This window comes from Cervus canadensis, chromosome 5 (assembly GCF_019320065.1).
Source record: "Cervus canadensis isolate Bull #8, Minnesota chromosome 5, ASM1932006v1, whole genome shotgun sequence".
NCBI lineage: Eukaryota > Metazoa > Chordata > Mammalia > Artiodactyla > Cervidae > Cervus > Cervus canadensis.
Window position 1 is genome coordinate 89,974,197 of NC_057390.1, and position 15,865 is coordinate 89,990,061.

General features: G+C 39.7%; 1 protein-coding gene across 8 annotated transcripts in view; it reads right to left on the reverse strand.

The window, feature by feature from the left end:
• The window catches only part of DENND1A (DENN domain containing 1A), a 520,849-nt gene that overhangs the window by 272,133 nt on the left and 232,851 nt on the right, over positions 1 to 15,865 (reverse strand). For all 8 annotated transcript variants that reach the window (XM_043469511.1, XM_043469514.1, XM_043469510.1 and 5 more), the window contains one exon: positions 538 to 607. In XM_043469511.1, the coding sequence (XP_043325446.1) occupies positions 538 to 607 (70 nt within the window). The remainder of the gene's footprint in view (positions 1 to 537; positions 608 to 15,865) is intronic.

Sequence of the window (15,865 nt, forward strand, 5' to 3'; positions counted from 1 at the left end):
TCACTTCTTCCAAAAGTATAGTGAGGTACAGCTGAACGTTTAAAGTGATTTTCAGACCCTTAAAAAAATTACTGTAAAACTCAAGAAAGCCCTACTGAAATGGGACTGGGACACTGGGTTACGTCACTTGCCAGTTAAGAGTTTTATTGACAAACCCTAACAATTCAAATTTGTGCCTCAGCAAAATTATTACTTAATACATATCATGAACTTTCAGAGCTGTCTGGGAATATGAGATGGTGAATATTAACTCTGAATGCTAATGGCCTATTTATTATGTATTTAATTCAAAAAGTAAAGGAAGAAAACATCCCAAAATGCTAGCAATATTTATTTGAGGTTGGGGGAAAGGTAGGGAGACATATTAGAAGTGACTTTCTTTTCCTTCTTACTGCTTTCTGAATTTCCCAAACTTTCTATAATGGGAATGTGTTACTTTTTCAGTAAACATTTTAGTGAAAAACACAGCACTATTATTTTTATAATCATAAAAGTTAAAGTTTACTTATTAAACAGAGTAAAATAGAAGGTAAATACCTGTCCTTTTGTCGTGTAATCTGCCAAGATGTTAAGTAGCTTATAAAATACTTCGAACCAGGGGAGATAGCTGAGGGAAGAGGAAACACATGAACTATTAGTACACAGGTCAAAAACTTTAATCAGGAGCTAATTCAAGACAGTACATTTCAGTTTCTCTTTATATCCTGAAGAGCCTTCCTGTTGTAGGCTGTGCTAGAAAAGCAGACTGGTAAAATGCTAATTATTTCTGAGATTTAAAAAAGTTGCCTGTGTAAGGCAGAGGATTGAATGTCCATTATAAATTATTCCCATGCCTCAGAGCTAGAACAGGTTCATAAAGAAGAAATTCAAAGCAGACTCTGCAATCAGGAACCATCTCTGAAGAGCCCCCCAGGCTCCTCCTACCACACCCACCCCTTCCAGGAAAGCTTCAAGTTTCTCATGATTGGATACACATAGCCACACATACACTCACATAGAGACACATACACAGCACTTTCACCGTTGCCGTGTGCAAGTGCCCAAAGGCCCCAAGAGCCTGAAACCATTCATCAAACTTTCCATTGTAATACAGCCTTCTCTGTACTTATTGCAGCAAGAGCTCTGACTCTCTGCCCCCACTGCCCTCCAGCAGGACCTGACCATCATGTCCCTTAATTCTGACGAGAGCCTGGTCCTGACCTTAGTCCGTCCTCTGTGTGGCTCAGAGAGTGGTCTAAAATGTGAGTATAAGTGGCCCATTGGATTAAATTCCTGCAGTGGTGCCCCATCACTGCAGGACTTCTGAGGACAGCATTCAAGGCTCTTCGGTCAGGTCCTTGACCATCCTTCCAGTTGTCCCCACTTTGCACCCCCATATACACACTCCTCTCATTGCAGTCATACTCTGAGGAATGTCCAGGCGTTCTCAAGCCTGCCCAAGTCTGCGCTGCATACACTTGGCACTGTTCTCCCTCTGACCTTCATGATCTACTCTAGCTGACTTCTGCTCATCCTCCTAATAGTTCCCCACTGCTGCCCTGTCCCCGACTCTCAAGCCCGAATTCCCCTTTTTTCTGTACTCCCCTGTCACATGCAAACTATCGTTATAACAATCCACACACCATGTGGCACTCCAATGGCGTATCTGTCTTCCCAACAGATTAAACATGACAATAAGGAAGGATTCACATCCTTCTTTACTATGTCTTCCCAGGGCCAAGCACAGAGCCTGGCAGACCCTCAGTGCTCAGTGTTGATGGAACAAACAAAAACAGCAGAGGTGTATTAATGCTACAGAATTATTGCTGAAACAAATTCCTATTCCCAAGAAGTTTTTTTCACTTAAAACATCAATGGCTTTGTTCTCCATAGGAAACTTTTCCAAAATGACATCAAACAGTCACGTGGGAAGAGTATCCTATCAAGCGCTTGCCGTCATGCTCACATCTGCCCTGCTGCGCTCATAGTGTCCATTACCAACAGCGTGGAGGACTGACTCCATCCCACCAGGCAGAAGGAAATCAGCGCCCCGGACAGATTACCAGCTGTACTGCTGAGGGTAATAAATGAAGTGAGAGCGAATAGAGAGGACAGATAAAGCGCACAGCTCTCTGTCATTAATGTCTGTCTGAAGCCAGCACATGCTACTGTAAAATTTAAGTAGCTTATCAAAATATACCGATAAGCAACTTAACTTTTCACTTCTCTGACAGTATTATCACTTATGTTAATATGCTTCAATCAGCTCTGGCAACTGCATATTGATTATTATAGAGCAAATGACTGCTGCCACTTTACCCAGCATTTACTTTGGCAGAGTAATGTAAACATTCAAGAGGGATTAGGGAGGAGATAAGTTTCCCTCTTCCTATTCTGTTAAATAAACCTTTGCTGAGTTAAAAGCCATTACAGAATGAACAATAAATCCCCTCAGAAAAAAACTCCTGCCCAGATTAGAGGACACTCAGTAAACAAACTCAACCAAGGATTACAAATATCTTTTTTTTTTCCCTGAAAGAAAAAAATACCACTAGTTAAATCCAGCGGGAAGGGGTCGGGGGGAAGTGAGAAGAGAAAATATTTTCTTGTAAGGATACCACGGTTTCAAGTAAATGAGAGCAAAGTCGCAGTCATTTTAGAAAGACTTAAAGGGACTTGGTACAGTCCCTTCTGTCTGATAATTTAGGACTTCCCTGATAATTTAGGACTGTGGTGCACAGGAAGCAGTTCTGATCACTAGGTTCAACTGACCAACACAGTTTGTGAGGATGCAGGCGGGTGACGTGCTACCGTCGCCTGGCCCACGGCCGACTGTGCCCAGGATCTCACACTCAGCCTCGACCCCACCAAATCGATTCTTTTTGGCTACACTAAACAGAACCCTCAGCCATGGGAGGTTTTGCAGTTACCCTGGAAATCAGCCATCTCTCCCTCTCTTCAGCCTGACTGGACACAACTGTTCCCCACATGTTGTCCCCTGTGCACTGACAGATGAGTATCTAGTGATGGCAGTGTTAAGGTCTTGAAACCAAAACCCAGCTGTCTTCTTCTTCAAAGGACCCCTCTTTCCCCTGTTGGGAGGCCAGGGTTCACAGCTGAACTCTATCCAGTGGTGCTTCCTGTACTGCTTCATTAGCACCGACACAACAGCTTCGAGCTGCCGGCAAGGGTGCAGGTGAGGATATGGAGACCCTCGGCCCCATTTTGTGCTCGTCTGTCAGCACGAAGTAAACACACTTCCCAGTCCAGAGATGGGAAACAAACACTCCACTGTGCTGCTCCTCCCTGGATAGCTAACGGACTTCCAAACATCACAGGGCTTGCTCAACTTGCTCCCTTCACGCAACTGCTCAAGTTTGCAATGCAGAGCATCACCATGTGTTGGGCTCAGTTCAAGGCTGGGGCCAAAAATCCCAAAGAGTCCCTGCATTCAAGAAGACCATGGTCCTTGGTGGGAAAAAGAGATAATAATAACAAGGAGTAATAGTTTAGGTGGGGGTGCTGTATCTCTTTCCCAAGTGCTTTATTTCACCTAGGCTTTTGGATCCAATTATTAAATTACAAGGGAACATTAAAACAACAACAACAACAACAAAAAGTCTCTCAGTCATATCTGACTCTTTGTGACCCCATAAGTAGACCAAGTAGGGTATACAGAATAATGACATGAGTTGAGAAAGTAAAAAATTTAAACCATGGTTATAGGGGAGGGCACACAATGGAGAGAATAGCTAGTTGCATCTGTTGGTAGGAGTCAATATGCATCACACAGAAAAGGTTGGGCTTCAGCTAAGTCTTGAAAGAGGCTGTTCTTAGTGTATGGGAAGAAGGTTAGAAGGGGTGGAGATAAAGAGCACAGGAAAAACGCACGAGCAATGGCTTGCCAGCACAAACCTGGGCCCGACTTGAGAACTGTGTGCAGCTGGAATAGCCAGAGAGTAGGGTGTGCAGGCTGAAAGGTGAGGCAGTGTGCAGAAGGGTCAGGCTCTGGAGGGGCTCTCATGCCAAACCCATGGGCCTCTCTTTTATTCTGTAATCGGTGGGGATCCATAGGGCCAGTTAAAGAGAAGAAACATTTTGAAAATGAGTATTTAGAGCCAGGCTGAAAGTGCTTATTTCCCACTCAGCACAGCCCAGTGGATCATCTAAGCCCTACCAGAGCCAGTCCACTTTGCTACCCTAAAGAGAAAGCCTTAGATAATACAATCTGGTAATACACATAATTTGAAAAAGATCAACAAAAAGATCAACATAAATAGAGCTCTGGCTCTAGTAGGAACAAAAAAATGAAAACTATTTTATAATAAAAGGTTTAATATTTAAACACTCAGGCACCATTATATTAGGAGATAAAATGAAATAGTACCTCCTTGAGGGGCTCGTGGCAGATGTGCAGCTCCTTGTGTTTAGAATGACGAGTTTAAGGCTAAGAAGACTGACATGCAATACGGTCTTTCAGTTTTTCTTGGTGATTTCCACTTGCCTGAGAAGATCTTAAAACTCCATCATGGGTACTCTAAGGGAGGTATCCCTTCTTTTCTTATTTCCCATCAGCAGATTTTTGTCACCGAGGATTCAGTGGATGACAAAACATCCCTTGGCTAAGGCTATTTGGCATTCAGTTTTTAAAGCTTTCATATTAACCACACCCACCCTCAAAATTGAAAGCAGCAGAGCAGCAGAGTACGTGCGAAAACACAGACTCAAGTCGACTCTGTATGAACCTCAGTAGTAACTGTGACACCTCAGGGAAGTGATCTCTCAGAGACTCAGTTTCCTCTTCTATAAAAAGATATATACCATCTAACGAATGTAACTGATGTATACAAGAGACATCCAACCTGGGGCCTGGAATACTCTTCCTGTCCCTCTCTGCCTAACATTCTTAGTGTCTGCTTCAGAGCCTCCTCCAGGACTCTGTACACCTCATGCCCTGCAGCCACCAGAGCGGACAGCAAAGTACAAGCTGTTATTAAGAGGAAAATACTCACAAGTGATATGACCACTTAAACCAGTAAGTCCCCACTCAGCCCTTCAAGTCTGACTAGCATCTCTATCTATCCCACTGTTAGTGTCTTGGACGGTCCAACATCTACAAGAAAATGCAAATAAAACTACAACCTCTGCAAACAATGCAGAGTTTCATGAAGCCCTTGTTAAGATGCAGGACACCTGCTCAGAGTCAAGGCAAAGTGACTAACAAATGAAGACCTGGCAGCATTAGACCAGGAAACAAGGGACGAGAGAAAAATCAAGAAAAACAAGGATGGTGGCACAAAAGTCACATCAAAAGAAAATGAATTCAGTATCAAAGGGTTAAGAGACGCTTTGGGAAAACTGATGACATCTTCAAATACTTTTGGAAAAATGACTCCTTTTATGATGCTATGAAAGTCAAATATGATGTATTATTATGTCTGAAAAATAAAAAAATCTCCCCAAAAAGCCCACTTGACTCATTATTCTAAGATTTAATGTGTTGTTAGAATAAAAGCTAGATTTTGTCCAAATGAATTTATTTTCAAAGTTTATTTCTTTTTTTTTCTAGATAAAATTTTAAAATAAATCTCCCTTCATTTTTACTATAAAGTTTTGGTTCCACTGAAATAGGTGCATTTTAGTCCCAGAGTATGAGGCCCTCCTGGGCTTATCCTACATGAAGACTCACCTTAGTTCTTGATAGTGTCAACTCCATGAGGACAAAGATCAAGACTGTTTAGTGTTTAATCTCCAATATGTGCTTGGCATGTGTTAAACATCCACTAGGTCAGAACTTCCCTTGACAGATGTAACTCATTCCTATAGTTTCTACTAAGGCCATTACCACTAGAGCCAGAGAGTAACAGTTAACCAACTCTTATTGGAAAGTGGGGCTTCAAATTTAGGAGGTGGGATTTTGTTTAGAAAAATGCTCCAGAAACAAAAACTATTGCTATCAGTGGACTGCTGAAGTCTGTGACAAATAATTAAAATTGAGTAAGCACATATTCCAAGCAGATCAAGAAGTACCCACAAACTTAAGATTTCTTACTCCTTGTCCTTCAACATAAGTAAATCTCACTATCCACTTTTTTTTTACTTCAAGTACTACGGGAAAATGTCACAAACTAAACTGATTATTGCAGTTTGATAACCTAATTTTTCAAGCACAGGTGAACCTCTAAAACTGCCCAGGTAACCTCTGATTTGTTAGTGTATCAGGCCCCAAGTTTCTCCGAGTTTGCTCTAAACTTGCTCCATCTCTAATCCATTTCTCCTGCTCTTCAAAAGATACTCTTCTATTGAACCTTACTGAAGAGAAAAGCTCTAACATGAGTTTTCCTCCCTCCCATTCCTACACCTCTCATGCCCTCCCCTTACTGTCCCAACTGGAGGCAGAAAGTGGGAAGACTCTAGACTTCAACCACACTGCCTTCTGTAAGACCCATCTTCTCCCTTGTTACACTCAGTCGACAAGGATTCCCATCTTTAAACCCAACAAAAACCACCCATGTATGCAGTTTTCACACACACAGTTCTCAGACTACAGCTTTAGCACCAAGGTGCACACATGTTCCTCCCTATGAGAAAAACATCCACATCCTCCTGAGCCAACCGCACAAGCTTCACTGAACATTTTCTGGAATTTAAAATGGAGGTGACATTTACAGTTCAAACATCACACATTTCCAGATCGTTCACTTTTCAAATGTTGTGGTCAGTCATCCACAAAACCACATATACCTCTGTATTTCTTAAGAGCCATCCGATGTATGGCTGGCACTCTGCAAGGTGCATGAGTAATAAGACCCAGGGCCCAGCGTTCGGGGAGCTCACTATCTCATGAAGGAAGCAGACACACTGGCATTCTAGAAAGTTTTCCCATGGAAAAAGACAGTTTACTGATCAATTTTACACAGATTGCTAAGCCAGGAGATCCACCTATTCTGTCACTAGCTGTGGCCTGGACCGTTTCTCCTCCCCAGCATGTGAAATGGGGATATCTACCTTACATGGTGATTGTGAGGAGAAAACATACCCATCCACCACTGAGCCTGAAACAGACTGAACAATGTTTTTCCCTGATGAAATCATACTCTTTTGCCATTAAGATCAAAAGTTGGAATAACCTAAATAAGAAAAAATAAGCAAACAAACTCAATCCCCTTTGAGAGATCAGAGATAGTCTCACTCAATCTGAGCATTCTACTTTGCTCACAGTTGCTAATCTCAAATTGTAAATTTATTATGGTTTCCAGTTAAGCTCCAGAATCTCTGATTTATGTCCATAATTAACATCCCATTGTGATATCTATTATATCTATGCAGGAAAATGTATGTACTGAATGAGCAGAAATATTAATTTGCATTAAAAAAAAAAAAAAGCTGCCATAAAACATCTGTGCTTACACGAAGCTACCCAAACATACACTTGGATTTGATTTTGGAAAAAAGACTCTTTTCTCTCTTGATGGGTATTCAATAATTGTTGCTTTTAGAGAGCAGATCTGTCGTCGTCTTTTCTATGACAGCATTACTATGATTGAGGGAGATTGCTCAGGAGGAAAGCAAGGAGGCACTTTTCTGTTATCACCGGTGAAGTGTTGGTAACAGAAGATCTGTAGAGTAATGACACCTGCACTGACAATTCACTGTAATTCTCAGATATTTTCCATTGAGCCCAGAGAGGGTGAGCACAGAGGCCTTTCATCATTTTCCTAAGAGAGTTTATGATGCAGCCCACTCCTGTATTCACACACCTGCAAGTTTTTTTTCCCATTCAGAGCATCTTATTTTATGGTTTAAATTACTACTGTAATATAATGCAATGGGTTAGGGAGGGTCTAACCATGGCCCACCTTACAGAAGCTTTCATAGACTAAAGGAGAAACACATTGTCCCTGTTTGGGGGAGAAAAAAAACACACACACACACACACAACAAAAGGAAGAAATGGCTACACAAGAAGTCTTGTCCTACTTTCAGTAGTAAACAACAAAATTAATTATCCCACTGAGACAACATTTGATATTATTCACATTTTAGAGCTTGGAAGAAGAAGCTAATGAGGAAAGGGGGGAAATTTATCAAGTGTTAGGGGCTTTGACATATTCTTTACAACTCTATGAGATAAATTATCATTCCATTTCACAGAGGAGAAAACCGAGTCTCAGGGAAGCAAAGTGATTTACCTAGGACAGTATAGCTACTAAAAGCACAGCTCAGACATAAAACTAGTCCAACATGATTTCTATTCTACTCCATACAACACAATATTAGTTGTACAACCTGATCAAGTGCAATAGTCAATCCTGAGCTTAGGATTTAAAATCCTTACCGTGCAGTTCTTACTGTAATACCCTGATAAAATGAAAGCTTGCCTCCAAAGGCCCCTCGGCTCGAAGCATTCTGAGCAATCCAACTCTGGCTGCCTCCCAACAATTCAGCATGTTTTCTTACTTTGCCAGCTCCAGGGACACTAGTCATGTGTCAGCTCTTTACTGCTTTAGGAATTAGTGTACATGTTACATTCAGAAACACAAATATAAATAGCTCAATTTAAAATGTTTTAATCAAGCATGACAAAAGATATATTTTAAGCTTCCAGTGCTTCGTGTCAAAAACCAATGCCTTTGTGTCAAAACCTTTAAGGTGTGTTTTTTAAGAAATTACCTCGAGAAACAATGGCCTGTGTCACAGATTCTTAGACTGTTGCCTTTTTAAAAATTTAAGGCATAAAGCTTTAAATGTATGCTTATGGTGACAATTAAGGAAATGCTAGATTAGACAGGGCATCAGTTTTCCACAAATAGCACTTAAATTTAACTTCATTTCCACCCCAGATCTTTGCTTGAATGTTGTATCATTCAGTCGCAAATCTCTCTATAAAAGTGTCTGACTGTCTCTTAAAACCATTTATGCTCTATGCTTCAGTGTCTTTTCTTGGCAACTTTCCCCATATGCTTAACTTCTTTCAGGAAAGAATTCTGTCTCAATTCACAGGACAGCGAACCAATCAACACAAGCAGGCAGGCAGGTAAAGGAAGGAAGGGAGACAGGCACACAGAGAGAAAGTAGGATATAGATGTAGCTGGTCCAACAAACAATGTTTTAGAAGGCAGAGAGTTTCAGACCAAAAGAAAACTGACCAACCACCTACCCCCAAGCAATCAGAGAGCCCTGAACTTGAATTTATAACCCAAACACCCTGTACCATATGCAACTTGAGACACACAACTGGTAGCACTACTGGGGATTTATGACTTATGACTTGTTCATATTTAATTTGTAACCAAACACTTCCCCTTCCTCTTAGCTACCTCAGAACTCTTGATTAACTCTTGTTTTCACAGGTCAGAGGTTAAATAAAGGAAGGGAAGCATTCTGGGGTGAGATTGCCCAGAGCACCACATCCAAGAGTGACCTGTGCAAGGAGCATTAAAATAAGTGATAAGACTAGAGATTGTTCAAGACAGCTGATGTTCAAAGCCTCCTTTGGGTACAAGGCAGGATCTTGCAACTAGAGAGCTGGCCAAAAAGGCAGACAGGAAACTGCTCTCAAGTTACCTTTTGTGACTGAGCAACTCTCTTACCAAAAGGTTTCTCCCAAAATGTTTTTGGAAATGAGACTGAGGTTTTAAGTGAAGGTAAAACAGAATTTGTATAAGCCAAACAGCTCTTCTCCTCACTTTGTTCTGCCAGATGCATCTGTCCTGCCCATCAGAGTCTCCTACTCCAAAGAAAATCTCTACGGCTAGCTCATCATTTTTTTTTTTTTTTTGGCAGACCTAGGCTAGCATGAGAGAAGCAAATTTCTTGTACACACAGAGGCACAGCTACCCTGCTGAACAGGATATAATCTGTCCAACTGAAAGACCCATCTTGTTCCAAGTACCTATACTGGTGTGCCATTCATCATGCACCAAACAGATCAAAACAGTAATAGCAGAGACAATCATTTATTCTGGAATACCAATTTACGCTCATTTGTTTTATGGCTAGCTCTCATTTATTCATTCGTCTCTTCATCCCTTCCTTCCTTCCTTCATTGCCTAATATAAGCCATGCACTGGATTAAGAGTTGACTAAGGCATAGCTTCCACTAAAGCAAGTCATTGATTTAAATTTGTGTGTGAAACCACTATGGAATTAGGAATGATCTGACAGAGGCAACATAACAAAGCTTGGAAAATGTGGGAAGTAATGGCTAAGTCACCCTGCAAGGAGCTAAGGTATATGTTTTCTCTGCACTATATTCATAGAACATAGCCAGAGCCTAGAGCAGGCAGTTTCCTTAGCAGAGTCCTTCAACAGGATGGAGGAACCCAATCCTGAGCAACCTGAGAAGGTAGGCATCCACTACAAAGTGATCAGAGTTGAAATATAAAATGCCATTAGTCACTCTCTGTTGTTTCCCTGACAAAATATCCTACTTATTTTTAAAACAATTTTTGTGCTTATGGCTTATTGCTTTATTATAATCCAGGGGAAGGAATCCGTAATGCTACAAAAGCTTAAAGCTGGAGTCATTAAACTCTCTTAAACTGTGATAACTTGGAGAAAGGTCAAGTATCTGGTTAAACAAGTCATAAGTCATCAGTCCCCAGCAGCACCACAGTTGTGTGTCTCCCTCAAAAGAAACCCTAAATACTAATCTTTAGAGACAGGGAGCTCAGCCAGCAATCCTGGCAGAAACAGGTTTCTTTGACATAAATTCTAAAACTCATGTAGTATGAAAGAGAGCAGGAAAATTGTCTTTCAGTGAATAACTGTTAAAAGCAGAATATGAAGGTTAGAAAATGTATCCATGAATTATTTTTACTTTATTTCCACCAGCATTAAATTATGTAACCATTTTTGGTGCTTTATTTTAAATGGAAGTTCTCTATGTCAATAATAGTGAAACATATGTACACACATCCAAATATGTGCTAAAAGAATGGTTAAATAAATTATGATATATCCAGGCAATAGAAAATTAGGGTTTAGAATAGTTTTAGAAATACTGTAGGAAAATGCCCATGAAATAATAGACAGTTGATTCAATTGTGCAGGCCCATTTATACATGAATTTTTTTTGATAAATGCAATACCTGTATTTTCATTTTACAGATCTTTAAGTAACTGTGGGGAAAAGTTTGTGTTCGATTACTGATCACAATATGTGTAATCAAAAGAACTATGGCCTGAATCTTGCTTCTATCCAAGCTGTTCAGCTTCCTGCCCTTAGTGGAGTCATTTATGGACTCTTCTGCTTTTGAGGCAGGGATAGCAGTATGTGGATCTTCAACTTGTGATGGGGGCTGCACCTCTAACTCCATGCTTTCAAGGGTCAACTTTAGATTGAAAAGGAGTAATATTCACAAACTATATATCATATGCAATCACATATACTCATAGAAAGACTAGAAGATAAAAAATTAATGGTTATCTCTAGGTAGTGGGATTACAGATAACTTTGTTTCATTCATCAACCTTCTCTGCATTTTCTATGACTTATCTACTGAGCATGCAGTACCTTAAAAATCTGATAAAGGCTTTTTTGTGTGTTTTAAGTACTTTATCTTATTCATAATTATAAATACTTGCAACCAGGCTAATGTACAGTAATTCACAAATTATGGACTATCAAAATAATGGAATACCTTTTAAAACATTTGAGTGTAAGATTTGTTTTAAAGTTTGATGCTATGAGACAAGTGCTCCGGCCTGGTGCACTGGGAAGACCCAGAGGAATCGGGTGGAGAGGGAGGTGGGAGGGGGGATCGGGATTGGGAATACATGTAAATCCATGGCTGATTCATATCAATGTATGACAAAACCCACTGGAAAAAAAATAATAATAATAAAAATAAATAAATAAATAAATAAAAATTTAAAAAAAATAAAGTTTGATGCTATTAGAAAAACATTATTTTAGAGTCACAAACTTATAAGCATAAAATTTTATTTTTTATTTTTACTTGTTTTTTATTGATGTATAATTAAAGTACAATATAAGTTCCAGGTGTACGATATAGTGATTCACATTTTTTTGAGGTTATGCTCCATCTATAGTTATGATGAAGTGTTGGCTAGATCCCCTATGTTGTACAAATATATCCTTGCAGTTTATTTTATACATAATAGTATGCAGCACTTAACCTCCTACCCCTATACTGCCCCTCCCCCCTTGGAATATTATATATTCATTAAAATCAGACTATAGAAAAATAATTCAACATAGAAAAGCATTAACAATGTATTTAAATATAAAAGCAGGCTCTATAATATGTACAAAAGATTTTTCATTTTGTGTGTTTTCCTGTATTTTCCAAGCTTTCTACAATAAATATGTATTACTTTTATTTACTTTAAAAATATTTTAAAAGCCACATGTGTGATTCCTCCCTGCCTACCAACTTCCAACTCATTTTGTTTGATTGTAGGAAGGTGGATTGGTTGGGGAAAGCAGAATCTAAAGCCTATCCTCTTGTTTCCTTAAGTGTGCTTGATTAACTGTGACCACCCAGTTCCCAAAAAGGGTCTCTGGATGAAAACTCTTTTACAAACTGGTCACACCAGTCTCATGCTCTTTCCACTGCACCATGCTTATTATGGATCTCAGTTTCAGGGAAGAATGGTGGGTTAATAGGGTTTTCAGTGACCTTCCTTACTGTGGGAGCAATCAGCCTCCATAAAGCTTGATGGGTCTCAGAAAGGAGACACTCAGTTATGCAAGGCCATGTTAAGTTGAGAGGGGAAAGAAAAAAGGGTCAGAATCTTTTTTTTTCCCTGTTAGATTTTGAGGCCAAATCCTCAAGGCTGGATGGTTCATATAAACATTTAGTAAGCATCAATGCATGCCAGCCTGTGCTAGACAGCCAAGATAAATACACGAGCAAGACACAGCACTGTCTGTCCTCAAGGAACCTAGATCTCTCAGGTTAAGACAGACATGTAAACGCTTAATCTCGATGCACTGTGAGGCTGCTGTGATACAATGGGGCACTGAGACCTATGGAAATGCTGAGGAAGAGCATCTCAACCAGGCTTGGGTATTAGCTAAATAAAGAAGAGAAGTGAGATGAAAGAAAAGTGTACTTCCAACTGGAAGGACAAAATACACCACAGGCATAGAGACAACGGACTACAAATGACTTGAGGAGGTTGGTTTCCACTTAAAGATAAGGGCAAGTTGTTTCTCTCTGTGATTTTTGGGGGGAGTCAGTTGGGAGGTTGGGTTGGGGGGTGCAGATGGGATTCTTGGCAGTAGAAGAAAATGAGAATAAAGAAATCCAAAAAGACCAGCTTGTGAGGAGTTTTATGTGCAAGACTAGGGAGTTTTCCTCTTTTCCTGAAAGCAAAGAAGAGTTTTAAGAGGGATTTGATCAGTTTTGTTTTTTCAGAAGTGCACTTTAAAGACAGAGTGGACACTGAACTGAAAGGGGAAGTCTGGAAGCAGATAAACTCAAAGATTCTAAGACCCAGGTAGCTGGCAGCCCTCTAAAAAGAAGGTTCTAATAGTGAAGGCTTATGTCAATGCTCTTTTAATCACTTAAAGAAATTACTGAATGCAATTAAAAAGATTTGGCTCCAGGAAAAGAACTAAAAACTGAGTTTCTATTAGGCAAAGGCTGGTCTGAAGAGTGAACCTCCTACAGAATAAACATCTACTGTGTGAGTCTTAGGAGAGGAGGACAGCCCACAACAGGCCTGTTTCCCCCACCTATTAGAGGGCTCCCCCTGAGCTGTAACTTTGTCTCTCCAAGGCCACTTTCCTCTGCCAAAGGACAATACTTCCTATTTACCTAACAAGGTCATCATATAGAATAAATTAAGTAACTTAATACAAATTTAATTATAACCTTCTAATGCAAATAATACAGAGTGCCCATCAGAGTCCACAGACCACACCAGGCACTCAAAAACAGGTGGCTTCTAGTGTGATTATTAGGTAGGAGATGGTTACCTGCTCTTTCAGGAGAAGGAGTGGTTCTAAGACACATGTTGGATTATTTCAAATGCCTTTAAAATGCTGAGCACCACAAGTGTTGGGGGAAGCACACTGACTGAAACTGCTCACCCTGGCCAGGCACCACGGTAACTATTTGCATGAGCTGTTTTACGACAGGAGATCCTAGTAAAGAACACAGAACTAATAAGCCACCACCAACCAGAAGAGTTTGAGAAAGGTCAAAAGGAGACAGCACGTGTCCGACCACCTCCCAGAATCCTTCTCATTGGCATCCATCTTGGCTGAGCAATGAATGCACCCCCAGGAAGGACTGTGAGTCAGAATGATTGGACAAAGACAACCCAGAAACTAGTCCCATCACCACGAAACCCAAGACTGAGAGTCATGTGGCAGAGCAGTTCTCCTGGGCTCCCTTACCCTACGGCTCTCTGCCCAGGTGCCTTTCCAATAACATCTCTTGCTCTGTCAGCATGTGTGTCTCCCTGCACAATTCTTTTCCAAGTGCTAGACAAGAGCCCACTTGTGGGCCCTGGAAGGGGTCCCCCTTCCTGCAACACAAGCATGTGTGTATTTTTTACAATTACTTTTAACATCTGTCATAAAAGAGGGAACTAGAGTCAATAGAAATCTTAATACTTATCAACTTGAAATACTAATCAGCCGTGAAAAAGAATGTAATTTTGCCATTTGCAGCAACATGGATGGAATTGGAGGGCATTATGCTAAAGTGAAATAAGTCAGACACAGCAAGACAAATACTGTATGCTATCACTTATATAAAATCTAAAAAAAAAAAAACTAGCAAATATAATAAAAAAGAAATAGATTCATAGATACACAGAAGAGTAAACATACCAGTGGGAAGAGGAAAGGGAGGGCAATAAAGAGGGTATTAAGGGGCACAAACTATTAGGTATAAAATAAACTATGAGGATATATTATACAACATGGGGAATGTAACTATAAACAGAGTATAAATTTAAAATTCTGAATCACTACATTGTATACTTGTAAATGATATAATATTATACTATACTTCAATAAAAGTAAATAAATACACTATACTTCCCCTGAAAAGAGGGGGAAAATATTTATCCACTTGATACAAGATAAAAGATTTCATTTCAAAGACTAAATGAAAACAAAAAAGATAGGAATCATAAATGTGTCACTAGTTTTGTTTCAATGATTCCTTAGTTAATGATGCTTTACAAGATCACACTGCAAATAATTACTTAGGCTTTCCTGACTGAAGGAATATTACATATTGTTCTTGACTAATTAAATAAGACTTAAGCCTAGAAGATTTATGCTATAATGATATAAAAGATAGCAACAGTAATAAGACTCTACAAGCTATCATTAAACAGACATATGGATGTTAACATTTTTACCTTTCACAAATGTTTGAACTTAACTTCTATTTTAAAATATAGCAGCTTCAGTTAATTCAAAGATCCATTCTCCATACTGAGCCATTCACAAGATGGGAATGAAAATATCTAGTCCCTAAGCTATGTCAGGCAGGGACCAAGCAGTTCAAGGGCATTATCTCTACTCCCCTTCTCTACTCCTTGCCAGAGCTACATGACATGGGTATTGTCAGCTATAACTAACAGAAAGAGAAACGGAGGTTCAAAGGTGTTCAGTGACTTGCTCAAGATCACCAAGCTAGTAAAGCTGCAGTCAAGATTTGAAGTAAGGTCTTCTGGTTCCAGAACTTATGGTCCTTTTTCTTTTTTATAAATCAATTTCAAATTATAATTTACACATAATAAAGCCCAACCATTCTATGTATACATGAAGAAGAGTTTTGGTAACTATATACATTTGTGTAACCACCACCACAATCAGTATGTACAACATTTCCAGGACCCCAGAACACTTCCCTGTAGTATCACTGACTCAATGGACATGTATTTGAGCAAA